The sequence below is a fragment of the Meyerozyma guilliermondii genome, genomic scaffold (assembly GCF_000149425.1).
Source record: "Meyerozyma guilliermondii ATCC 6260 scaffold_5 genomic scaffold, whole genome shotgun sequence".
NCBI classification, from domain to species: Eukaryota; Fungi; Ascomycota; class Pichiomycetes; order Serinales; family Debaryomycetaceae; genus Meyerozyma; species Meyerozyma guilliermondii.
This window is the reverse complement of record NW_001809796.1, coordinates 1,077,079-1,102,219: the sequence shown is the minus strand read 5'-3', so window position 1 is coordinate 1,102,219 and position 25,141 is coordinate 1,077,079. Positions and strand designations below refer to the sequence as shown.

General features: G+C 44.0%; 15 protein-coding genes across 15 annotated transcripts; 7 read left to right on the top strand and 8 right to left on the bottom strand. All coding sequences in view use genetic code 12, as the record gives it.

Moving 5' to 3' along the window:
• Window positions 1–156: 156 nt before the first annotated feature.
• Window positions 157–2,133, top strand: PGUG_04545 (uncharacterized protein; the record flags this gene model as incomplete). The annotated part of the gene is made up of 1 exon (XM_001483766.1): window positions 157–2,133. The coding sequence occupies one exon, from the start codon at window positions 157–159 to the stop codon at window positions 2,131–2,133; it is 1,977 nt and encodes a 658-aa protein (XP_001483816.2).
• Window positions 2,130–3,560, bottom strand: PGUG_04544 (tRNA (guanine) methyltransferase; the record flags this gene model as incomplete). The annotated part of the gene is made up of 1 exon (XM_001483765.1): window positions 2,130–3,560. One exon carries the CDS (start codon window positions 3,558–3,560, stop codon window positions 2,130–2,132), a length of 1,431 nt encoding a protein of 476 aa, XP_001483815.2.
• Window positions 3,561–3,709: 149 nt separating this feature from the next.
• On the top strand, window positions 3,710–4,702 carry PGUG_04543 (exosome non-catalytic core subunit; the record flags this gene model as incomplete). Its single annotated transcript, XM_001483764.1, has 1 exon — window positions 3,710–4,702. The coding sequence occupies one exon, from the start codon at window positions 3,710–3,712 to the stop codon at window positions 4,700–4,702; it is 993 nt and encodes a 330-aa protein (XP_001483814.2).
• A 7-nt stretch (window positions 4,703–4,709) lies between these two features.
• On the bottom strand, window positions 4,710–5,552 carry PGUG_04542 (p24 family protein; the record flags this gene model as incomplete). The annotated part of the gene is made up of 1 exon (XM_001483763.1): window positions 4,710–5,552. One exon carries the CDS (start codon window positions 5,550–5,552, stop codon window positions 4,710–4,712), a length of 843 nt encoding a protein of 280 aa, XP_001483813.2.
• A 580-nt stretch (window positions 5,553–6,132) lies between these two features.
• On the bottom strand, window positions 6,133–7,398 carry PGUG_04541 (uncharacterized protein; the record flags this gene model as incomplete). The annotated part of the gene is made up of 1 exon (XM_001483762.1): window positions 6,133–7,398. One exon carries the CDS (start codon window positions 7,396–7,398, stop codon window positions 6,133–6,135), a length of 1,266 nt encoding a protein of 421 aa, XP_001483812.2.
• Window positions 7,399–7,445: 47 nt separating this feature from the next.
• PGUG_04540 (uncharacterized protein) lies at window positions 7,446–7,751 on the top strand (the record flags this gene model as incomplete). Its single annotated transcript, XM_001483761.1, has 1 exon — window positions 7,446–7,751. The coding sequence occupies one exon, from the start codon at window positions 7,446–7,448 to the stop codon at window positions 7,749–7,751; it is 306 nt and encodes a 101-aa protein (XP_001483811.2).
• A 100-nt stretch (window positions 7,752–7,851) lies between these two features.
• Window positions 7,852–9,240, bottom strand: PGUG_04539 (putative RNA methyltransferase; the record flags this gene model as incomplete). The annotated part of the gene is made up of 1 exon (XM_001483760.1): window positions 7,852–9,240. The coding sequence occupies one exon, from the start codon at window positions 9,238–9,240 to the stop codon at window positions 7,852–7,854; it is 1,389 nt and encodes a 462-aa protein (XP_001483810.2).
• Window positions 9,241–9,863: 623 nt separating this feature from the next.
• On the top strand, window positions 9,864–11,111 carry RPN6 (proteasome regulatory particle lid subunit; the record flags this gene model as incomplete). Its single annotated transcript, XM_001483759.1, has 1 exon — window positions 9,864–11,111. The coding sequence occupies one exon, from the start codon at window positions 9,864–9,866 to the stop codon at window positions 11,109–11,111; it is 1,248 nt and encodes a 415-aa protein (XP_001483809.2).
• Window positions 11,112–11,136: 25 nt separating this feature from the next.
• Window positions 11,137–13,443, bottom strand: NUP84 (Nup84p; the record flags this gene model as incomplete). Its single annotated transcript, XM_001483758.1, has 1 exon — window positions 11,137–13,443. One exon carries the CDS (start codon window positions 13,441–13,443, stop codon window positions 11,137–11,139), a length of 2,307 nt encoding a protein of 768 aa, XP_001483808.2.
• Window positions 13,444–13,624: 181 nt separating this feature from the next.
• Window positions 13,625–15,220, top strand: PGUG_04536 (uncharacterized protein; the record flags this gene model as incomplete). Its single annotated transcript, XM_001483757.1, has 1 exon — window positions 13,625–15,220. One exon carries the CDS (start codon window positions 13,625–13,627, stop codon window positions 15,218–15,220), a length of 1,596 nt encoding a protein of 531 aa, XP_001483807.2.
• Window positions 15,221–15,254: 34 nt separating this feature from the next.
• HRQ2 (Hrq2p) lies at window positions 15,255–16,469 on the bottom strand (the record flags this gene model as incomplete). Its single annotated transcript, XM_001483756.1, has 1 exon — window positions 15,255–16,469. The coding sequence occupies one exon, from the start codon at window positions 16,467–16,469 to the stop codon at window positions 15,255–15,257; it is 1,215 nt and encodes a 404-aa protein (XP_001483806.2).
• A 721-nt stretch (window positions 16,470–17,190) lies between these two features.
• PGUG_04534 (tRNA (guanosine(18)-2'-O)-methyltransferase) lies at window positions 17,191–21,420 on the top strand (the record flags this gene model as incomplete). Its single annotated transcript, XM_001483755.1, has 1 exon — window positions 17,191–21,420. One exon carries the CDS (start codon window positions 17,191–17,193, stop codon window positions 21,418–21,420), a length of 4,230 nt encoding a protein of 1,409 aa, XP_001483805.2.
• Window positions 21,421–21,444: 24 nt separating this feature from the next.
• RRP42 (exosome non-catalytic core subunit) lies at window positions 21,445–22,389 on the bottom strand (the record flags this gene model as incomplete). Its single annotated transcript, XM_001483753.1, has 1 exon — window positions 21,445–22,389. The coding sequence occupies one exon, from the start codon at window positions 22,387–22,389 to the stop codon at window positions 21,445–21,447; it is 945 nt and encodes a 314-aa protein (XP_001483803.2).
• Window positions 22,256–23,602, top strand: PGUG_04532 (FG-nucleoporin; the record flags this gene model as incomplete). Its single annotated transcript, XM_001483754.1, has 1 exon — window positions 22,256–23,602. One exon carries the CDS (start codon window positions 22,256–22,258, stop codon window positions 23,600–23,602), a length of 1,347 nt encoding a protein of 448 aa, XP_001483804.2.
• An 11-nt stretch (window positions 23,603–23,613) lies between these two features.
• PGUG_04531 (uncharacterized protein) lies at window positions 23,614–25,002 on the bottom strand (the record flags this gene model as incomplete). The annotated part of the gene is made up of 1 exon (XM_001483752.1): window positions 23,614–25,002. One exon carries the CDS (start codon window positions 25,000–25,002, stop codon window positions 23,614–23,616), a length of 1,389 nt encoding a protein of 462 aa, XP_001483802.2.
• Window positions 25,003–25,141: the final 139 nt, after the last annotated feature.

The following is a 25,141-nucleotide window of genomic DNA, read 5'->3' as shown; positions in this document are numbered from 1 at the left end:
ATGCTCTTCATGACACTTTCAAACTAAGCTGTCGCTGTTATCACATGAAACAGCTTTTCTGTTGAATAATAGCATTTCTTATTTCAACCACTTCTTATTTCAACCAAACCTCATCAATCATCTCATCGCGCATCGACCCCACATTTCATCTTATCTATGAACCCGTTTTTTGTGGACGAAGAACTGGAGGACGAGAGTCCAAAAAGACGTAAAGTAGAGCCATCTCTCGAAGAAGAGTCCGATTCTGAACTGTCAGACTCTTCTGAAGGTGATTTGGAAGACATTCCTTTGCAATCGAACCAACCTGATAACTTCACCATTCAAATACTTCCTTTAAAACGCTCCAATGAGAAAAAGCTCCGAGCATTGGAAGACAGACGGAAGAAGCTATCAATTCACTACTTGGGCATGGTATCATACTTGCTCCATATACATTTTCGTAACCGATGGATGAACCAGAAAGCAGTGGTGAAGACATTGCGAAAGAATCTCCCAGAGACTATCACCAAGAAAATATCAAAGCTCAAGAAGAAAATAAGGACAGACAAGGAGTCAACTCCGAAGAATACAGAAGACATCTACTCGCAACTACGGTTCATCATAAACTATTTGGTGAAATGGTTCCGTCATAATTACGAGATTATTTCGACTGGAATCAGGGTTTTAGGATACATACCTAATGGGGTCGGTTCCTCCAGCTACAGCGACTATTACTCGTACAAATGTCCACCATTGAGTGCTGAAGCATTTGCTAAAGTCTGTAAGACTTTTAAGCACAATAGAGATACTGGCGCTCAGATATTCACTGCTCTTCTACGAAGCGTAGGGTTTGAGTCGAGGCTAGCATTCTCTCTTCCATTGCTAGCGGTTTCCAAAACCACCAAAGTTTCTTCAAAACTAGACTATGACAAGCTAGAACGAGTCAAGGACAGCGACTTGCTTTTTCCTTATTTCTGGACAGAACTAGTGGATCCAATAGACCCTTCGAAACTATTTATAATTGAAACTATGTGCTTTCATGATAAGGAAAAGAGAGTACAGCATCTAGGGAGGTCGGTAGATAGCCTACTGAGCAGCTATACGGCAGATTTTTATCCAAAGTCCAGCGAATTCAACGCAATGCAAATGAGCCATGTTGTATCAATTGGAGAAGATGGAGGTATGATAGACGTTAGTGCCCGATATATGGCCGATATAAGCTACCGGTACTTCAACCGCTTGGATCTCCGGACCATTCTGGGACGAAGTGAGCTTCTTTTTCAATCTTTAATGCGATATTTCAACAGAAACCATCGATATACCGCTGCTGAAAACGAGGAACTTACAACCTTGAGACAATTGGCTCTTCGTAACTATTCCATACCCACCAGTTACGCTGCGATGAAACGGAGCCCCAACTTCATTACTAGAAAGACTTTAAGGTTCAATGAAGAGATATCTCCCACCGCGAAACCAGTGGGTACCATCAAATTGCAGTCCAAAAAGGCTATTGAGGAAAAGCAAAAAGTATACTCGAGGTCTTCGGTGATGGTGGGCAGGTCTGAGCATCATTGGAAACAATTGGGGAGATCTATCAAGCCTGAACAAGCAACTAAACCTATGAAAATTACAACTTCTTTAAGATCGTGGAGGTCCCGCAAAAATAACCAAGCAGAAGTTCCCACAAATTTGTATACCCTATCCCAAACAACGATTTGCGTACCACCACTGGTTAATGAGAAGAATGGTGTGCTATTTCTTCCACGAAATCAATATGGAAATATCGAGATCTATAGACCATGGATGGTTCCGAAAAAAACCAAATGGCTCACTCTTTCAGACATTGAAGGTATATTATCAAGATACAAAAAGTCATCATTCACTTGTCCAATTGCGGAAGCCATTGAGTACGTTCCTGTTGTTGTTGGGTTCGAGTATGTTTCTCGCAATGGTCAAGCCGTTCCAGTGAAAAAAGGTGTAATCATTCATGAGCATCAGGAAAATGCAGTGAAGAAAATATGGCTTTATGGCATGGCAGCTAAGCAACGTGCACTCAGAATGGAAGCCGAATTGCAAGCGCTTCATGGATGGAAAACCTTGGTAAGAACATTGCGAGTAAGGTCTAAACTTGACAAAAGATATGGTTCGAGCTAATTGCGAAACACAACCTCGTGAGGAAGCTGGAATGTTACGCAAAACATCGGTTTTGTAGGTGCTACTCTCCGTACAAGATGGAAAGAGCACTTCTCGAAGGGAAGCTCGCATTTGAGTAGATCCCTAATTCTTTTGTGTATGCGATGATGGAGTTCCTCGAGGGTAGGTTCTGGTTCGTGAGGTGAGAACTTTTCGAAGCAGTGAACATTGACGGTTGGAGGTTCAAAGTTGGGCTCGTTTTCAACAACTTTTCTAACTGCTGGGTCGCTGTAAAGACCTATGAACTCATCAAGGAAAGTCAATGCAGAATCAGGCAAGTTCATAACATAGTTAGTGATAAACTTGGGAATTTTCACCGTTGTAACTTCGGTTCCTTTGGACGTAATTTCTTTCTTTGTTTCTGGGTCAATTTTGCGACGTTTCACCACTCTCTTCTTCTCTATACTTTGCACAGAATTAGCCCACTCAAGGAGCAAGTATGGGGACTTTCGTATGAATTCTCTTCCGTCGAGTTTATAAGGTTTCACAAAATCGTCAGTCTTGTTCAAAGTTATGTTGTTTTTGAGATATTTGAAAGATTCTGGGTTCAAGTCGTTGGCCAAAACTACCACATTTTTCTTTCCCGCAGGCACGGCGAAAGGACCTACTCCTGCAAACACATCTGCAACAGCTTCGTGTGGCTTGAACAGGTCGATTAACCGTTCATGTTCTGTGTTCAAACGAGAGTTCCAGTACACTTTACTAAAATCAAATTGAAACCGACACCCGCTTTCGCTCTGTTCCACATTGAGATCGTCTTTTCCTGCTAGCACTTGCATTTTGAACGTGCGGAATTTGGTATCGATAGTATCAAGTTTATCCACCACAGTTTCCACTTTTGAATTTTTGTCAAGAATAACCTGTCCAATGAGCAGACCATAAGGTTTGAATTCGTTCCGTAAGTTCAAGTGGGCAACATGACCTGCTTGAGCAAATCCTGTAGGAATTTCATCCAACAAGTCTTCTGGTAAAACTGCCCTGAGAATATCGTCAGCCTTCCAGAAATTGTAATCCAAAGACATCGTATACGGCTTTAGCTGGACGTTCATTTCGTCCATTTTTGCCCTGGTGTCCTCGGAGATTTGGCTAATGTCGTCGATATCGTCTCTGAGGAGGACTGCCTTGGACATTTCCATGGGCACTATATGCTTGATGGAAGGGAGCATTAAAATGTCTTTTTTGCACTCTTTGACAAAACGGGCCAAGAACTGAGGCTGGGGAAAGTAGGCAGCCAAGAGAGTGACGTCTTTGCGGAAAAAATCACGATCCAATTGCGTCATTGATCTATTGATTGGAGGACCAAATTTTGACATCATGAATATACGTCTTTCTGTTTTGCTGATGTGGTGAAAGTAACGACTGAGTATTGGGTTGTGGCGGTATAGCATCCACCAAACAATAACTTAGCTAACGAAAACTTAACAGGAGTAATTTGAAATTATTTTTCACTTTAAATCGAATTCTCAACTTTCGCATTCGCTCATCGCGAAATTCAACTCTCCAAACTAACGAGCACACATTTTAAACCCACCACAAAATGTCGGTAATAAGCATATCTGCCCCGGTTAACATCGATTCGGACTCCGACATGTCCGACGATGACACCAGTAGAGCCATAGTGACCCCAGGAGAGTTGGTCACCGACGACCCGTCGTGGATGAAGGGCCATGGAACCTACTTTTTGAACGAAAAAACCTACTCATCTGTCGCTGGAAACGTCTCTAGAGTGAACAGACTCCTCAGTGTGATCCCCTTGCGAGGAAAGTACCAGGCAGAGACCGGAGACCATGTCGTAGGACGAATTACAGAAGTGGGTAACAAGAGGTGGAAAGTCGATATAGGGTGTCGTCAGGATGCCGTGTTGATGTTGGGATCCATTAATCTTCCCGGAGGAGTATTGAGACGGAAATCTGAAAGCGATGAGCTCCAGATGAGAAACTTTCTTAAGGAAGGAGATCTTCTAAATGCTGAAGTTCAAAGCACCTATGCCAGTGGAATGGTAGCACTCCATACCCGGTCACTCAAATACGGGAAACTTCGCAATGGAATTCTTCTTCAGGTACCCTCGAGTCTTGTCGTCAAATCCAAGAACCACTCGTACGACATGCCTGGAAATGTGAGTGTAATTCTCGGTGTCAATGGCTACATTTGGATAAGTAAAACCACCTCATACCAGCTGTCCGCAACGAATGCTGCTACAAACAGGGCCCAGGCCTCCATAGAGTCACAAGCAGGCTATAATCCGGGCCAGGCATCCGTGGCTATCACCAGACTCGAAGAAGAGAGCTCGTGGGAAATCTACTCCGACAAAAACGACCCCATATCCGATACTATTCGAAACAATATCACCCGCTACTATAATGTGATTCGAGCACTCAGCTACGGCGAGTTGGGCATAACCGAACAACGGATTATCATGGGCTACGAAGCTAGCTTGGCGTATACCGACGACGTTTCGTTGATTGATAAGGAACAGATGGAAACGCTTTGCCTGGACGTCATCAATAACGAACTAATGAGAGGAAACTGAATATATATTATAGGATGTTGTTTTGTTTCAAGTAGACCCGCATGTACACTATCGGGAGAAGTCCGAAAATGGCGATGATGATCAAGAATGCGATGGATACCTTGGTATAGTTGGAAAAAATCTGCTCGTTGGCGTCGCGGAGCTTAGACTCTTGGGTCAAGAGTGCTTGCATGGTTCGCTCGGAGCTGTCGAGATTCTCGATCACGGTTTGGAGCTGCAGTTCCAACGTCACCAACAGATCTTCAAAGTCCAGATCTTTTATTACGTTCGAACCCAGTTCGGAACCAAGCATCTGGAAGTATTTGGTGAAGAGCTTGTAATTGGTGTTTTTGAGACTGGCAAAACTTCTTGCCTCGAATTGCAACTCGATGTCACGGCTTTGCGGATGAAACGACCACGACTTGTCGGCGAAGATATTGTCGAAACAAACGTAAATTCTCGACTTTCCCTCGTTACTATGGAGCACTTCTTCCGCATGCTCCGAGTCGGCGTGGCCCAAGTGCGAGAGTTTGTCGATGAAACTACTTCGTTTTCCACGACCCAAGTCGGAGTTGAGGTTGGTGAAGATTACGTCCATCTCGTCGTTAATATCCTTAACGAGTCGAAGCTGGTTGTTCTCAGAATCAAAGATATGCAAATTGAGCTGCTGCGCCGGCACCCTGTCGTAAGCCTGAACATGAACAGTAATTACGTCGTTCTTGACGGTGTCGTACGCAACACAGTTCGACAACTGCAGCTTACTGGAGTACTTTTTCGTATCTCCTGCTCTAATGGGCTCTATTGTCATGCCGAGTGCCGACACAAGAAGCATGTGTAAGAAAAATGCCAAAAACATTCGTACCGTCTTCATGGTTTGGGGATTGTATGGTTGTGTGAGGCTTTGTTGGTTTTTGAGTTTACACCGAGACCGACGTCAATCGGCCGAAGTTTGAAAACAATTCAAAACAGATGTGTGAACCGGATGGAAACAACAAGTAGGAATTTAATAGGTGAAACTCCCGTATAAATACCACAGACTTGAGTTCTGAAGACCCTAAACTGCTTAGTCAAGTATCCAAAAAGCCAAAAAGTCAGATTTTAAGGCGGCCAAAATCGAATAGAAGAATCAATTTGAATCGACTATTTTTGTAACAATAATAAAAAATATAACGAGCGTGTTTTTTTCGGTCGAAATGGTTCCAGAATTGAAGGAGCAATGCACTAGCAAGTTCTAACAAAGCCTTCTAGGCCAATTTTACACTTGCGCTAAGCCTAGTTTTAGAGTTCGGTGCTGTCACAAATAATTTTCGAGATCTTAGCCGGATCTGCATACAGCCCGATCGTAAGACGGGCTTATGTCTGGTATGTTATATACAGGAGGTCATGGAGTTATATGCAGGTGACGGACTTACTTCTTTTTTGCCGATCTGCAGTTTGCAGTTTCAGTTTGCTTAGCGGCCCTCCAGAATAAGCGCTTCTAAGCGGTCCTCGAGTTCCTTCTCCTCAACGTGTTCTATAATTTCCTCTAATTTGTAGCCCTGCATGCAGCCATCTATATCGTGGAGCGAGAAGCCGCACCGATGGTCGGTGACTCGATTCTGGGGAAAATTGTAAGTTCGGATTTTGTCCGAGCGGTCAGTGGTGGTCACCTGGTCAGTGCGGAGTTTTCGCTGCTCGGCGATCTCCTTATCTCTTTCGAGGGCCGCCAAACGAGCTCGCAAAATCGAAAATGCTTTGGCCTTATTTTTTGGCTGCGAACGTTCGTCCTGCTGTTGCACCTGAATTCCCGTAGGAATATGGGTGAGTCTCACGGCCGAGTCGGTGGTGTTGACGTGCTGACCACCTTTTCCACCTGCTCTCATGGTATCAATTCGGACTTCGCCGGGTGCAAATTGACGTTCGTCGTCTTTTAAGGAAGACTCTGTACCCTCTGAAATTTTGGGAAGCACAACTACTGCTGCGGTTGAGGTATGAATACGTCCTTTTGTCTCTGTCGCAGGAATCCTCTGGACTCGATGGACCCCGCTTTCGTGGCGTAACAAGTTGTAGGAACCAGGTACATCGATGCTCATTATTACCTCGTTGAGAGATCCACTATTTGTGAGTCCCTCCAGGATTTTTGTCCATTTCCATTTTTTGTTGTTGGCAAAGTTGATGTACATGTTGACGAGATCGCCACAGAATAAAGCTGCTTCCGATCCTCCAACTCCCGGGCGTAATTCTAATATTGTAGCTTTGTCCGAGTGCGACACCGGAGGAAGAAGTCTGGCTTGAAGCACTTTTACCGACCTTTGGACATTAGGAACAAGGTGCTGGAGCTCCTTGATGGCTTCTTGCTGCATTTCCGGGTCTGTTTCCTCGGCAATCATCTCTTTTAATGCCGCTACGTTCTCCATGTCTTGCACATATCGATGGTAATTGTCAAGAATTACCGAGAGATTCGAGTACCTGACGTTTGTTTCCTGGTCAAAGTTGCCCTTGGTAATGGCTTCTTCAAGAACTGAATACTCTTTTCCCATTGCAACAGCTCTTTTGAGTAAAAGTGGATGCAACTCGGGCACGTCAATGTTCACATCTTCGCTGTTGCAGTTCACTTTTGACAGATTGAATGCTCTTATATGATTCCTGGCACCCCCAATAGCATACGGGCACAACCTGATGCTCACAAGTGTCGTGAAGGTCTTGTTTCGACTGCCTGGTCCAACTAGTCGAAGCATCAAAGAGATGATTTTTTCACAGTGCGACTGAATTTCTTCCCCGGATTATGTCGTCAGATACAAAGCCTATAGCACCCGAGGCGTTTTCCATTGCCATACAGGAGCTCACGGACGACAACTTACATTCTATACGCAGCCAGTTGCTCCTTTCCATCTCAAAGTTGTCGGAAACTAACGAAATGTTGAAACTGGAAATTGAGAACGCAGACTCCACCGATGAAGCTCGGGCTGATGTAGCATTGTATGGCGAGACCATAGAGGAAAATAATGAGGTGATACGGAACCAGCGCCAGCGGGTGGAGATGTTGGACACGGAATATAAAAGGCGAGGAATAGAAAGGCGAGAAATTTAAATATAAATCTTAGGGAAGGTAATTGAGCGAACAAGTATGAGAAAATAATCAACGAATTACAAGAATAAATTACAAGTATTTTTTGATCTATTTACAGTTTTTAGCGTTTTCCCTTGTCAATCCCTTTAGTCTCACGTCCAAACAATTTGTCCAAGAACGGCTTTTCTTCAAGTGCTAATGGATCCTCAGGACGCTTGCAAACTAGCATCCATGTAGTACCCAAGTGAACCCGTTTTTCATAGGTAATATCGAGCCCAGCGTCGTCTATCAACTCGCCAATGTCCAAGTTCCACCGACAGGCCCAAGTTTTCATACGTTTAGGTGCCCGGAAATCAAGATGGTTGTTGATAAAGTCCCATGTACTGCGTCCATGTTCAAGAAGAACAATTCTACCACCAGGTTTCAACAACGACGCCATGCTCTTGAGGGCAAGCACGGGGTCCTCGTGGGCACAGAGACCAAACGCCTCCACTATCGTGTCGTATTTTACCTGTTCGGAACCCTGAAGCTCTACAAGATCTTCAGCACGACCAACCGTGAATGCAGCATTGGCATAACGAGGGTACTTTTGCCGGAACTTCTTTTGCGCCAACTCCACCATATTACGCAGCGAGTCGAGAAACGTCATGGAGTTTACCTCGTCTTGGTCAAAATATGGAATATTACGACCGGTTCCACAGGCCACTTCCAACACATCTCCCCGAAGCTGTTTCATGAGCCATCTCCTTCTACGTCCCATGAGGATACCGCGCTCTTCCCACTTGACCTCGTTGTCATAGTCGAACGCCTTTTCTTCAAAAAAGGCTGTGGTGTCTTGTGGAGCACATATAGCAGAGTTGTCGTTGGCTCTAGTGGTTTCTTGCGAATTTTCTTCGGCACTATTTTCGCTTCTGACATCGTCTTCCGTTACCGCAGCCGAGGTCTTTGTGCGTGCCTGCTGGCTGTACCACTCCTGGAGGTCTTGGGGCGTTGGCTCAAACATTGCTTCACCATCCCAAATGTGCTTTCTACGAAACTCTTTGCGCATCATTTGGTACATGCGATACTTTTTCTGTTCTCGGGGCTTGAGTTTGTCGTTGCTCAATGCCTTTAGCTTGAGATACTCATATTCCAGGAGACTGGCGGGATCTTCTTCATATTTAGCCCTTATATGCTTCAACTGCTTGTCTTCGTAGTAACGATCTCTCATATAATAGTAGAAAGCAACACACATGACACCAAATCCACATACGTAGTAGATGGTCATGCCTCTCTTGAACTCATTACTTTGAAAATAAATGGCCCATTGCTTCCATTTAGGAAGCTTTTTGAGATTGTTCTGCTCTTGAAATTCCTTCGATCCTACTGGGAATGGCTTTTGCGAGTAGTTGCGAACTCCAGGAACATTGTAGTGTACCATCAATGCCGCGGGTACCGAATGAGACCATTTTGGAGCCATCAACTGCCGTACTTGCGGCGCAAGCCCAAGCAGTGCTCTCAGTCGAAACATCACCGAGTGGAAATAAATTTGTGCGAGAATACAGTGGGTGTGTGGGTTTGGTGGTGAGGGACTTCAATCGAGAGGGTTGCTAGTATTCACGCTTAAGGAAACAATGCGGTGAGCAAGTTGACTTGGAAGTGGTTTATCATGAAAGGAAGTAGTAAAGCATAAAAGGAACTACCGAAGTACTTTTTGACTGCGATTATTTCGATACTCAAGGTAGTGACTTTGCTGCCCATTTCAAATTCTCCATTGAAATTTAGCCGAATTGAATCCTAATCCACAAACAAAAGTACTACCTTAGTTTGATAAACTTTCCATTCTCAGAGCCAATCATATTTCGAAATAGAAGACTTTCAAACCCAAAAGAAGAGGTTCAATTGTAAAGAGTATTCGTTCAATCATTTCAAAACACAGAGTCAAATCCATAAAATTCAACTCTATGTACCTTAAAACAAACAAATTCAAGGCTGCTGTAAACAGATTCAAATCTGATAATGAGTAATAATGAATATCGCTGTTCCCTGGCCGGGCACTTTTTGCAACCGCTTACCTGCAGTGTGCTTATGTAATCGCCTACCTCAAATCTCAACAACTGTCGATTTGCCGCCGCTCACCACAACTACTTTATCATGTCTCTTGCTGAAGCACGCCGATTTGCCGACTCCGGCGACAATTCTAAGGCCGAGTCGGTATACAAAACCATTATCAGCAACACCAACAAACCGGAAGGTCCAGAAGCTGCCACTACAGAAACTGCCATGCTTGAGCTCGGCAAAATTTACCAGAAACAGAACCAAGCCGAAGCTTTAAAGGACCTTATTACGGAGTCTAGGACGGTTCTCGGTAGTTTTTCCAAATCCAAAACAGCAAAAATCGTCAAGACACTTATAGAGTACTTTGATACCATTCCGGAGTCTCTTGATATCCAGATGCAAACAGCCAAGGATAGCATCGACTGGGCTATCGCTTCCAAGTTGACCTTCTTGAAACAGTCTCTTCAACTCAAGCTCGCGGAGTTGCTCTACAAGAAGACGCTTTACCAACAGGCACTCACCATCATCACCGAATTGCTCAGAGAATATAAGAAACTCGACGATAAGTCGTCGCTCATAGAAGTGCAATTGTTGGAGCTGAAGTTGTACCATCAGTTGCGCAACATTCCCAAGGCTAAGGCAGCTTTGACTCTGGCCCGTACTTCGGCCAATTCCATCTATTGTCCTACCCTTCTTCAGGGTGAGCTTGACAGCCAGTCTGGTATTCTCAACGCTGAAGATAAAGACTATAAGACAGCTTACTCGTACTTCTACGAAGCATTCGAGGCATTCAACTCGCAGGACGACTCGCGCGCCGTGCCAGTTCTAAAGTACATGCTTTTGTCCAAAATCATGCTCAACTTGAGCGACGACGTAGCTACTTTACTTAAAAACAAGAACGTGGTCAAGTTCCAGTCGCGCGATATTGACGCCATGAAGGCCATTGCACAGGCTTACTCCAATCGATCACTCCATGAATTCGAGCAAGCCCTCACCACCTACGGCTCGGAATTGAAACTGGACGCCATCATCAAGTACCACTTCAATGCTTTGTACGACAACTTGTTGGAGCAGAATCTCCTCAAGATCATCGAGCTGTACAGCTGTGTGGAACTCTCGCATATTTCTCGCACCTTGGGTCTCGAATTGGCCCAAGTCGAAGGTAAATTATCCCAGATGATTCTTGATAAAGTGTTTTACGGAGTGTTAGATCAGGGCAATGGATGGTTGATTATATACGACGAACCTCGCCAGGACGCCGCCTATGACTCGGCGTTGGAGTTGGTGAAGAACATGTCCAATGTTGTCGATTTATTATACCAGAAGGCTGCCGCATTGAACTAGGTTAATGTCTATTTAGTTGTATAGTCTACGAAAATATATTGGCTATACCACGCTCACATGCAACTGCAGCAAGGTTTCCACTGCGTACCATAAGCTCGTCGAGGCGCCCGCAATTGACAAAACAGGTAAGTAAATCATTATTATCTTCATCCGCGACCAGACTCACCAACTCAAACGCTTTTTTGACATACAGCCAATTGCTCATTCTGGCTTGTTGGTATATGTCGAGAAGTTCCATCACAAGATATGGTACGTAGAGAACTCTCAATTGTTGGTACATTTCCTTCTTTGTCCCATCTGTTGCAATCAACTCTTGGAACCAGTCTCGTATAAGGCCCACGATTCCGCTTGATACCTTCTCTATCAGTGACTCGAGATGTTTTGATTTCCAGAAAACTGCACTCAAACTATTCGTTTGGTTGTCTTTCAAGAATTTGCGCCAATCTTGAATCAACTCTAATCCTTGAACAAACAAATGGTATTGTATTATTTCATCTTTGTCGGCATCCCCAACCTGGGCACCATCATCCAGACCTGCAAGAGAGCGAGTGTACAAATCAACATCGTAATTCTTCACCAATTGCTTCAAGTCTTTTCCACGAACAAAGTGACGTAAGGCTGCAAGTCTACCGCATGCTAAGAAGCGCCTGATGACTGTTAAACTTGCAGAAACCGCATCAGGATACATGTTGTTCTCGAAGTACCAATCGACCGATTGGCAGATTTTGGTGTCGGTTTCGGTGACATCTGTGTCTTCATCTTGGACAGTGACTTCACCAGAAGGTCGATATTCAGCCTCTGTATCAGCCATGACTCGTTCGACGGTTCTACGCAAAACATTTGCCATTCGTTCCTCGTCACCGTTGGAATCAATGCCCAATTTACGAACAAGCTGAAGTTGTTTGGTTCTTTCGCTCGGATCGGTGATGGATGAAAGAAATTTGGAGTAATATTCACGGGCATCACTATCGTCAGGAATGAAAGAGAGGTACAATGGCACCAAATCCGTGAAGCCACGAGCAGATAGTCTTTGAACATACAAGGTCAAAAGTTGAGTCAAGTCATTAGCGCTGACTTGAGAGCCGACGGCATGGGCAAACAACCCCAAATGAGCCATCACCCGCACCAAGTAGTCCTCTTCCCATACTTTTTGTGTGGTGAAGTTGTTGTTGAGGGACTTGAGGACTCCACTGATCAATGCTCCAATCTCGGAAATCATCACGCTGCCCATGACAATACGAAGAGGATGCTTACTCTGTTGAGCAGCTCCATTTGAACCTTTCGATATCAAATTTAACACTTGGTCGATAGACTCTGCTGGTGGTGCTGGGATACTCGTGGTTGATTCATTAGAGTTCAATGCGTTCAGAAGAACATGCAAACAAATTTTGTTGAGGTAGATTATCAACAGGTTCTCCCAGCTGTCGCCAACAACTTCGAGGCCACCAGATATGTCGCCGCCACTGAGATAGTCGTAGATGAGACGTTCGTACTTGTTGATACCCAGCTGATGCGAAAGCTTGAATACCGCTTGTTTCCACAAAAGTTTGTGTTTGGCGCCCGATGGTTTATTTGGCACGATTAAATCTGTCATGGTAGTCTCACAAAAGTCTTTATCGAGCACCGGATCAATAAAGTCTTGAGTTCCTCCAAGGAGAATGAGTGCGAGTGTGTGGTTTCCGGTGCTACTGGCCAATTCTATGGCTTCTTGGAGCTGACCAGATAGTATTAATTGATAAATTGTTCGGAAAACCTGTGAGTCACGAAGATCGTCTTCGGCCATTACTGGGCATGCTTGTCGTATAGGGGCATCGGGATCGATGTTTTGTAGTTTTGTGTCTGTTTCGCCGGTGTGGCCGTGGGTAGTTAAGACATTAAGGTCTTTATTGGCAAGTGCCTGTCTTGTATTACTCCATTTTGACGTATTTGAGAGAGACCCTGGTACATCCACACCCTTGGAGTTTGTTTGTAGCCACCCCAAAATGATCAGAAGCTCTTTTAATTTCGGATTTTGACGCAATACGTTTTCTTGTAACACCGATATCGATGAATATTGGTTTTCTGCGATCACTTCCTCATTCTCCGCAAGTCTGTACAGATAGAGCACTTCCACAAGGTGCCACAACTTGGTTTCCAAGTCCCAATTCTCAAATTCTTCCTGAAAATACGAACTTTTAGCACCGTGTTCCTCGAGGTTTGCGGCGGCCAGTAACGCTTTCACTGCACACAAAGCTTTAAAAGCCACAACCAACTGGATTGGATCACTTTGGTCATGGTAGAACTCCTGGACTCGCGCAGCGAACTCCGTCTCTACCGTAGATGCCTCAGCCATGGGGTGTTTTGCAGCGACTGTTGTGTTGAGAGAAGAGCGGAATCAGCGGGTGCTTGGATCTGTATCTCGTGACTGGTGTGGGTGTGTGGGTGCGTGTCTATCATGCGGTACCCCAGATGAAACTAGGATACCTCCCAGTGTGTTCTACATTGAAAGCTGTGGGACATAGGTTGGGATTTAAATGACTGAAAACGAACCAGGGCGGCTGGGGCTGCATAAGCAGCACACTTTGGACTCGTCAAGTGTCCCGGACGAATCTGTACTACTTTATAAGACTGCTGGTACCACACTTGCCACTAGCAATTACGACTCCAGAGTGACCAAGATGCTTCGGAATCAGTCTAAAGTGCAAGCCATGATTGCAGAGGCTGGAAATTCCAACGAAGGTATGCTGAACCTGCTGAAAAAGTACGTGGTGTACACCATAAGGCTTGTGAGCGATGACGAAAATGATGATATTAATACAAGACGACGTTACAGTGACTTCGAAAGCTTGCGAGAAGTGTTGGTGAAGACGTTCCCACTTGTGGTCATTCCCCCGATTCCTCCTAAGAATTATTTTCGGTTGAACGTGATGGAGTTGGTGCTGTCTTCCTCCGCATCGGGCGCCAGCGATATCGATTCGGGAACGCCCGAGTCGTATTCATACATCAATTCCACCCATCTTAACAAGAACAAGCTCATTGAGCACCGAAAACGGCTTCTTGCCAGTTTTTTGAACAGTTGTCTCCAAATCTCCCAAATACGAAATCTCGAATTCTTTGCCAAGTTCTTGGACCCCAACGCCAATTGGTCCGACGAAATCAAACTCATATACAACCACCTCCCCAAACTGATATATCAGCTGAATCCAGAAAACGGACTCAAGACCGATCCGTTGTACTCGCATTTGCCCATACCTCTGGACCATCCCATCAACATGTTTTTACGACCAATTCTGAGCAACGGAAAACGCCTATCGAGGAAAGCTGGTCTTTTCCTGAACGGTGGAGAGAGCTCTGAACCAAATCTGGACCAATCACCACCGGCGCTAGCATCGTACACTTCTGGCCTTGACTTGATAAACCGCCGAATCACCGAGAATTTCATAGGCATATCAAAGGATTACAGTGAATTGGGCTCCGTCTTCAATGCCATATCCATGGATTTGTCTGATCCTCCAGAGATTAGCATCAGAGACAACATTGTCAGTGCAAAGCTAAATGTCATATTTGATAAAATAGGCCAGGTTTTTGACAGATCCTACATCACCATTAACTCGCTTGTTTCCGATCTAGAAACAAAGTTCTCCGAGCCTTTGGGAGAGGCGGTTCAGTACACTTCTGTATTGCAGTCTTTAAACAAATTCGAAGCTCGCAAGCTTAAACAACAAGAGCTTGTGGACGCCGAAATCAAGGAAAAGAAGCAAGCATTGCAAGTGCTTCAATCGGGACAGCTGGTTCCAGATGCGGTAGGATCAAGATTCAAGTTGCCGGGGTTCAAGAAACTTTCTCTGTACGTTACTGACATGATGGATCAGAACCCAGAGCTCACGAGAAAGCAGAAATTGGAGGATGTCAAGCAGCGACTCTCTACGCTAGAGAAATGCCAGAAAATCATGATTCTGGATATTTCGTACATCACTGATGAGATTGGCAAGAATAGCGAGACCTTTCACGAAAAACAATTGAAGGAATTGCTCGGAATATTGGCACGATATAACTCGTTTCTCATGGCTTGGGCTCAAAAGAATGTGGATGTATGGGAGGATATACGCGACGAGATAGCAAAGTTATAGCTGTTTCTATTATAGAGTGGTTCGTTATAAATGATTATAAAGCTGAATCGTTTTGCAGCAAATACTGCTTGACCGGAGGTCCCCATTCGTAGGCCCGTTTATATGTTGCAATATCATGAGGAAAACCATTAATGGCACCAATAAGTCTATCACAAACTTCCGGTCCCTCCTTTTTGAGAGCACTGATGGGTTCTAGGTAAGTTCTAATCGTGAACACAACTGCCTTTGATTTCGGAAGTTTGGTGAGAACTTGTCGTTCACTTCGATAATGAACCTGAGTATCAAAATCAAGCTCGTTGAAGGGAATTGGTTTCTGGTCGTAATCCTCAGGCAAGTTGTGTCCCTTATTTGCATCGTCAACATAGTATAAGTCGTGAGTTTGGACTGAAAAGTTGCTCCTTGTGACGAACTGACCAGGTTCGATTCGAGTGAAAAAACGGTTCATAGAGAGCTTAAGTTTCTCTTCGTACCCCGGAATGGGATGGTGCACGAATGAGAGAGGTGTGTTGAAGCGAGTTTTGGGGTCAAACCCTGCAGCAAATGCAAATACACCTCCTTTAAAGAAGTACTCGGTGCCGTCTTTTTCATCCTCACGGCTTGGATCTTTTAGCAAAATGATGAAATCTTCCTGGATGGTTCTGGCCAAGTTGAGCAAGTGGGTCTCAGCATTGATATTCTTCGAAGCCGAATAGGGGACGGTTTCGTTTGTAATTGAGTTGTGGAGAAATGAGCCCTTTTTGGTGAAATGCATCGGGTACTTTGTGCACATGTAATTCACCACTATATCATAGAATTCGTGGATTGCGGGGACCGCTTCTTTCGTTACAAACAATGTCAGCGACGTGAGGTCCTTTTCTGGAGGATAACGCAGGTGAGTATTCGTCAAAATTTTACGTTTTTCTTCCAATTGAGTTTTGTATGACGGCTCAACTAAAAGCCAATCTTGAGGATCAACGTTGCGGATCCCCATAGTAAGCTTGTACTCCTTGTTTTTGAACGGGTAAGATTTGAGCGGCGTTACCAGGTCCCAGGAAAAGTCCTTTGCAACGCTCTTGACTGGTATTTTTGAACTTTTTGCATCTAAAAACTTGGATCTGAAAAATTGAAAATATACAATAATGATAGAAACCAAAGTTATGGCAATTACCAAGGTAGAACTCCAGTCTTCGTCCGTCAGAAATAACCTTTTGGTAGTGTTCGGGATTCGGTTTCCGCTCTTTGTCAGAACATTGGAACTAATATAGTCCATTTGTTGTTGAGTATATTGTACCAGTAGTTTATTTCGAATAGCTGGGGGTGGTGTTTAGCACGTTCTGAGTACTCGGGAGAAATTTCGGCAACGAAAACTGATGTGGTAAAGTATAGAAAGAAGAATTAATCTCAAGATTACTGGCGGAAATCTGATGTGCGGCGCATATATGTCGCATATTTCCTGATAAGGACTGAGTGCCGACAAGGAAAAAAGGGTCTGATCTGGAATTTTCATAAGTTTGATTGTTGACTTGGGATAATAGTTTAATCTAAATTGCTTTCAGATTTGGATTTTGGTGGCTTTAAGCTAGAATACGAAGGTTGCAAATTCTGACAAATTGTTAAAAAAATGAGGAAAATGAAAAGCAAACGACAATTCAAAGAAAGCTTGCTCAATTCAATTTACTGATGAATTCGTATTCAAGTTAAGTTTTCATGGCTCTCCATACTTGTAAATGTTTCACTTTAATAACTTGCATCTTACTCTACTGTCTGCAGTACGTCCATTATCAGGAACTAGAACTTAATCTTCCCGTAGTAATTTGACTACCACAGCTAGGTGTTAAATACCTAAAACTCACGGAGATCGCTCTGAAGTCTTTCCTACGGAGACTCACCAAAGTGAAAAAGAATGCTTTTAGTATCAATTCCTTACCTGTATATACACCCAAACACCTCACTTGCCATTACCTCATCGCCGTAAATTTTCAACCACCGGTATGTCTGGTTCTGTCAAGCTTCTTGCTTCAAGTCTTGACGACAGTCAGCTCCAAGCTTTAGTCTTGGATCTAGCATCGCAGCTCCATACCAAACCACAAAATCTGACGATTATATGTGAAATAGTATCGGATTCGCATCTTGATCTTGGTCTTGATTCAGCCGTAGCTGCTAGCATATGGCTCTATATTGATGATATATACAGCTCCGATAACACATCCGATATACTGTCGGCAATTGAACTTTTGAAGGTGATTCCCAGCTTTCAAAGTCGTATAATAGAGAAGATAGAGCTGGATCTTTGCAGCTTTCTTGTGGGTTCCAAAAGTCAATTTCTTCCACAGATAGCTAAACAGTTCAGCTACCTGATTAGTTCTGAGAGTTACATTCAGCTTGACTCGATCCAAAACCGAATTTCGTTCTTGGAAAAATTGTTCATTGCATGCAAAGATTCGCAACATCAGTCTTACAAAAGCTTGGATAAATTATTATACTCTTTTCTTGCTATCAACGAAGATGAGGTTCTAGCTGCTGTGACTAGAGTTCTCAGATGGAGAGTACAGCATATTTTACAAGATGGCGATTTCGACCATGTGTGGAATACCATATTCGAAGTGGCTGCAAATGGCCTGACAAATCAACTCACTGCTGCCTTCACTTTGTGGATAAGAAGTGTTGATTATATTTCTCAGGTTCAAGGTTCTGATACCCATCTCTTTCAAAAATACCAAAGTGTGCTCTCAGGAGCCGAATATTGGAAGCTTCTTCAACTAGGTTTGTCGAGTCTTTCGCCGGAACACAGAAGAATATCACTTTCAATTCTTCAGTATTCAGTCAAACTTATCGACTCAAGTTTCAAGAACGAGATAATGCTGTGGGACCAAGCTAGTCACAAGACTTATCTTGAAGAATGGCAGAGATTTGTGACCCTCTACGAAGTGGTAGCTATTGACACTTCGTTGCACCAAGCACAAGCTGGATCTGGTGCTATAGTCGACCTCATCTCGCCCAAATCCAATGTTCATTCTTCTTGGGGATTGTGTCTTCTTTCAACTGGTTTCAAGGCCACCATGGACTCTGTTCGTAAATTTGCATTGAACTTGACACTTTCGCTTCCTCATGAAAATATGCATCTTTTAAAATTTGGACCCGAATTTCTCAAACTGACTTTTTTGCCATATGCCATGCTTGCTACTCACTTTGTTGTACGTAACGAAGCCGGCGACGAATCGTGCCCTTATGGCGAAAGGTTTGCAGCATTCATTACCTCAATGGTGAAATCCTTCAAAAGTGAACAAGATCTTCATCAAGTATGTGGAATAATTTTGGAGGTTCTTCAGAGCCACAAGGAAGCGTTTGATCCTGCTAGAATATACCTTGGCTTTGGTTTGTTACAGGGTCTTAAAGGTCCCACTTTGACCTATGAGAAGCATATTGAACCATTGATTGAATTATTCGAATGCAATTGTGAGGGTGATGTTTTTGAATGTACGTCTCAAACCATTTATCTCCATTTACTTTTGAAGTTCAAATTGACGTCGCTAAAGCAGTTTGTTTCCAGTGTCGACAAGTTTGTCAAATTCAACGGGGTTCGAGTTTTGAACAAGGAAATGCCTCATATCATAGACTACTTGAAGAAATGTTCACTTCAAGAAGAGGACTTTGTGAGCTTGCTCGAACTGAACATTCAAACTGATGAGAGAGTTTTAACATTTTCTCTTGCGGATTTGTACTGTGAAGGTTCGTGGCCAAGACTTGAGATTTTCCTCTCCAAACAAGATGATTTGTTTTTGAGTTCATTGCTAGCTTCAAATTTCAAGATACCGTCGTTGGCATTGAAGCCTGAGATTTCCAAGCTTTTCGAGAGCATGATTTCGCGAGCTGAAAAAAGCAGAGACCATCTTTTAATTGACAAATTATCAGTTGTTGAATCTCATCGTTTGGCTGTTTTGTCTACACCTTCCAGCATCAAAAGTTTATTTGATTTTCTAGAAAGTGAAGTAACTTCTCAAAATCACTCTGTGTTGACAGGGCTGCTTAATACGTTTCGCTTTCTAAACAAGATCATTCAGGGCGGAGAATGGCCCTCCTTTTTGACGACAGAAATACTTTATCAGCTCAAAGGAAATCTCTTTGTTAATTCCCAAGAAGCCACCAAGCAAGATACCAATTTCTATAAATTGAAAGATCAAGTCGAGGGACTTTTCATTGATCTTTTATGCTTGTTTGTTGGTCAAAAGGACTTACCAGAGCCTGATTTGTTGAGTCTTCTCGATTTGGTTGAAGGCTCTACAAACTTGGCAAGAAACTTGTCTGTTTGTTCCTTTGTTGAAACCTGCTTGAGTAAGAACTATACTGAACAGCTCATTGAGGAACTCTCCAAAAAACTCGCAGACGTGTGGAGTGAATTGGATTCTTCAAGATTACAGCTCAACCAGAAAGCTCTTCAGGTTTCTGTTCTCCGAAACATGTTCAGTTCCAAAATGCTTTTTGCAGCCAAATCAAACTCGACCATTTCTTCTCGTATCCACGAGGTTGCCTTGTCGGTGATAGCTAATGCTCCAGGAAGAAGAACAATACTTCCAGTTTTGACAGAATGTTTGTATGCTTTCAAAGTTGCGGATACAAAGTCTTTTGAGAGTTTACCATTTATTCATGAAATCTTGGTTCTTTCGTTCACGGTATACCAGATTCGCTACAACGTATTCAAGCTTGAATCAGTTATTGGTGGTTTTTTCGATACAAACTTCAACTTTGATAACGGGGGACTTTACGCTCAAACTTATGGAGCACCAGAGATCAGTGCTCGGGTCAATGTCCTTGCAACATTGGCGACTTCCTGTTCACCAGAATTTTGCTCAAATGTAATTGAGTATATTCTTAGCCACGAAGATACCTTGCACTTGTTCAAACCTATCAAAGCTACTGACGGAACCGAAGAGTGGACGAGAATACAATTAATGACGATTGTGGTCGCCATGATAGAAAATTCTCTATTTGAATCAGAAAGCACAGTGAAGATATTCATGGATATGCTTGGAAAAGAACCAAGTCCTTTAGTTAGAGTCTACATCGAGTGGATCTTGGCGCTATCCTTAAAGAACTACAAAGTGATCTTTGATGGATTCTCTTCCATAAATGAGAGTTCAGGAAACCTGCCAGTATTATTCACAGCATACGAAAGAATCGTCTTTTTGCTGTCTCAAAAACTTGACGCTGAAGAACAATCGAAATTGTTGGCCCAGCTCTTACCGCATGTCATCATAGGTTCTACTTCCAACAAGGCATTGATCAGACATTTTTCCTTGTCACTTATGTGCTCAATTTACTCTGAAGTCAAAAATAAGAACTTGAATATTCCAGAAGATATCAACACTTTGGTCTCAGAAGTGTATGTTTCGGCCGTCAAGTCAGAAGCCTATGGAAAGTACAGAAACGGAGATGCTCTTCTATGGGACATAAAACAAGATTTGTCGCTTGTGGGACTTTTAGGAGGAGTTCTTCTAAAGGTCAGCGACCGCCAGGTAGACTCTGTATCTGAGAGTGTCATAAAAGCAAATATGAGCTCTGAACAAATTCTGTCACTTTCTATTCCCGTGGGCAGCGACCAGAAGCAACTCTGGATCTCAGAACGCAAGCACCAAGATTCAAAACGAGACCTTGGTCACAGTTCCATCTTCCAAGAAGTCGAAGGTCAATCACCACTTCAAACCAAAAGTGGTGCATGGAACGGCACTATAGACTTGAAAGACGAAAAGGCAGTGAAGAGAAGTGACTTGATAGTGGTTTCGTCGTTGGTTGACAAGGCTCCAAATTTAGGAGGAATTTGTCGTTTATGCGATGTTCTTGGTGCGGGACTTTTGACACTTGCTGATATCAGGGTGAAGAATAGTCCTCATTTCAAGAACGTTGCGGTCACTGCAGACCGGTGGATGCCCATGGAAGAAGTTCCTGTCGACCAAATCAAAAATTATATGGTCCAAAAAAAATCTGAAGGGTATACCCTCGTTGGTCTAGAACAGACAGACAAGTCTTTGGAACTCAATAGTGAGCTCAAATTCCCCAAGAAGACACTCATGTTGCTCGGGCGTGAAAAGGAAGGGATTCCGGGGGATTTGCTTGCGGAATTGGATTTCTGTGTGGAGATTAAACAGGTTGGAGTCATCAGGTCGATGAACATCCAAACGGCCACCGCTGTGATAGTGCATGCTTACTCTACACAGCATTGTTAGCTATAATACATTAATGGATATAGGTTAGAAAATGGTATCTGGGGCGTTAGTTTCCAGGTCTATGACAGAATCCAATGCTTTCACGATATCTCCACAGTACTTCTGTGCCATAGAAATACTTTTTGTTATCAAGTGAGGACTGAGTCCCTTAAAGTTTGTATTCTTGGAGTTCGTAGCAAGGTTGACGTTGGAGACCGGTGATATAACCTTTCCATTGTACCAGGTGAGTAAAAGACCATTTTCCAATACTTGGACTTCCTCTGCCGAGGGATCGAAAAGTATATTTGAACCAATTAGGCCAGCCACTATCGATATTGGCGGGTGAAAGTCTTGCATTTCAGCCAAGTTACGGGCTTCGTCCCAGTCATCAGAAAAAGTGGGTTGTTCTTCAATATCAGCATCATTGACCTCGCTGATCAAAAGCGGTAATCGGGACGTCTTCAAGGCCAAGTAACATGCCAACGACATGAGTCCCAACGGATACAGCGCGTGGCTAATGACTATGCAATCGATAAAAAGCTTGTAAGAATATTTGCTGGTGAGGTTCAAACAGCTAGTTGGAAAGTTCTCAAGCAAGACAGTTTCAAGATTATATTTAAGATTCGAAACATAGTTTGAGTCGTCACGATGTCCACTGATGTCCACGTCACACTCTATAAGCGCGCTCTCTAGCGCTGTAATGACCACCTTTGACTTAACACTTACTATACACTCACTTCCATCCATCAACCGGATTCTGGCCGAGCCATTGGAACCAGGTAAAAATCCAGTTTTGGCTTCCAACGGCCGAAACTGGTAATCTGCACGCCTGTCTGGGCGTATAGGTGGCAGCCTTATGAGGGAATCATGCAAAAAAGACCTTTCGGCTGGAGAAAGCATTAGGAAGACAAGACGAATTTCGGTGATGAGGAGTGCATCTGGCAACGAAACTTTCGGTGTTATATGCCGTACTTTGTATGGGGACTTCATTCAATTCTCAACAAAACAAATTGTAGTGATGTCCACCTTGTTTCGGTCGCTGAGTATGAGCTCTTCTGCGGGGGACAGCAATCTTTTTACGGGTAATTCCGCGCTCAAAAATGATTCTGTGGTAGCTGGCAAGCCGGAATGGGCACAAAATTCCCGGAGAAGGGTGATTCCTAGCCATTTGGCTCCGAAAAAGAAAACCGGTTTTCATTTATCTTCGTCCGTATCCACGAGAAAGAGTGGCGGAGACAAAAAGGACGTCTTTCAAGCCGAAAACGGTGGCGAATTTAATCTTTTATCGTTCGGAACCAACCAAAAACGTCTTGGAACTGGTTCTTTTGACCGTGTAAATGCCAATTCCAGCTTTTTCGATACCAGTTTTGCTGGAGATTTAACCAGGTTTGACGACGCTGTCAATAGTTCCAAAACACAAGACGATTTTCTGGTATATACCAACGACGAGGACATGCCTCCATCGAGATCGATTTATGACTTAAATGACGAGGTTTTGATATCGCTCAAATCGCTGCAAAACAACAACGAAGACAAGACTTCAGACGCAAACGATCCTAAGAATTTCCGTAATATTTTTGTCCGTGATGCTCCAAAAGCCAGTCCATCGGAAGACTCCAATGATCAAGCAAAGCAATTAAGCAACGGAGAACTGGCCATTTTGGTGTTCGGATACCCTGAAACCATGGCTAATCAAGTAATTGCATACTTCCAGGAATTCGGAACCATTTTGGAAGACTTTGAGGTGCTTCGTAAACCTCAGGCAATGACTGTAGGGCTTCAAGACAAGCAATTTGTACCTATTTTTAGCGGCAATTCTTGGACAAAAATCACCTACGACAACCCTGCGTCGGCGGTAGATGCACTTTTGGAGAACGGCGCAGTGTTCAACGGTGTTTTATTGGGTGTTATTCCATACACGAAAGATGCTGTGGAGAGATTGCAAAAGCGAAAATTGACATCTTCTGAGGATATAGGCAGTGGAATTACGACTGCTGCCGCGGAAACCAAGCATAAAGACCAAGGTACGATTGAGAATGACATACCCTCGCAGTACATGGCAAAGCTAGACATAAAAGACGGATCTAACCTTTTCATCTCCACGAATACTACTAGTGGAACCAAGGTGGATCCAAAGAAAGAGCAGAAAAAGGGGGTGGTTGGAACCGTGTTACGATACTTTTTCGGATTCAATGAGTTGTAATTAGCTAACGTTCACTGCCACCTGGGACGGCTTTTGGAAGGACTTGGCAGTCTGGAACCATGATGGTCCAATTGCGACGATAAACGCAACGGCGAAGTGTTTCGTCCCGGAGACAACTGCCTCGAAGGGCTGTGTGGTCTCAGACGAAATGGGGTTTGCAATTCGTTTCGAGAATTGCGACGATATGGAGTCGACAGGGTGATCCAATTTGGCTGGTGCAGTCGATTCTGGTACCCAAGACGGGGATCAGGATGAAGCGGTGTACGGAATGGAGACTCGAGCGGACGTCCTTCGTTTTTGTACTTTGCCAGTCTCGGAAAAACGTCTTCTTTAGCGGGAGAAACTGAGCGGGACATCGACGACTTTGGCGCCGTATTGTGAGCCTTGCCATTTATGTCGTGAGTCATGAAAACTTTCAGCTTGGCGGTGTGGAGGTGGGCTACCGGCTCGGTCTGCACGGTATAATGGGCCAGTATTCTGGGTCCTAACGTGGCGTCGATAATTGCATCTTTTCTGAGCACTGAGGTTTTTGGAAGGACAAACTTTTTGTTGTATTCCTGAAACATTTCCTGGTATAGAATCTGTTTGTCGGCCACGAGCAACAAGAACTTTTGGATGGTGAGGTATGATAAGCCGGCGAACGCCAAGTAGGATATAATGAGTGTATAAAAGGGGAGAGGACCTCCGCCAATGTATATCAATATCATCAATGGGGGAGAAAATGTGGCACTGAGCATCATTGAAAATCTCGATGGGTCCCACACCTGGAGCTGCCATACGTCCTTTTGGAAGAGGTTAATCTCGTTGTACGATTCATCAAGTAGCGATGGTTCCAGTTCAGAGTCCAGATACGACATATCTGGAGAAACGAACAAATTTGTAAATTTCGACCACCATGACATATCGCTGTTTGTAAGGTGCAATCTGCGAGCAGACAGCGATGGCGACCCACCACTGTGGTACAAGAGGGTATATGATCGGTAAGAAAAAAAGTAAAGCGATACAAAATTCGCAACACAAGCCATTGTGAGGGTTGCAAGAATGCAATTTGCAGCCATTAGCCAAAGTGCTAGCCAGGTTTGCAGCGCCATATCGTCCGAGTCCAATTGAGTTGGCACCCGTCCGGTCACAGCCCGCTGGCGTACTCGTTCGTAAACCTTGTGGTTTGGCGAAAAAACCGCTCCTCGGTAAAACTGTTGCAGCGACAAAGCATCGTAGCGGATGGCAGCGGCACCATAAAAAACAATACTGAGAAGGGCTCCTAAAGGGAGAGCCACTTTGCGAGCATGGGTATCCCAGTCTATAGATAAGCGGTGTTCATTGAGCCATAAAAACGTATCGAACGGAAACGACCGTATTTTTTCAAACACTGGGGTCCGGCGGACTCGGTGCGGTGCCATAGTGTCGGTGGAGATAGCGACGGGTCGTCGGTAAATTTAGCGACAGCTGGGGAGATTTGGCAGCCGTGGTTGTAAATTAGCGGCAGTTTCGCGGATCGCGTCGCTGTGTTTGTTTTCGCGATGATGTGGAGAAAGAGTG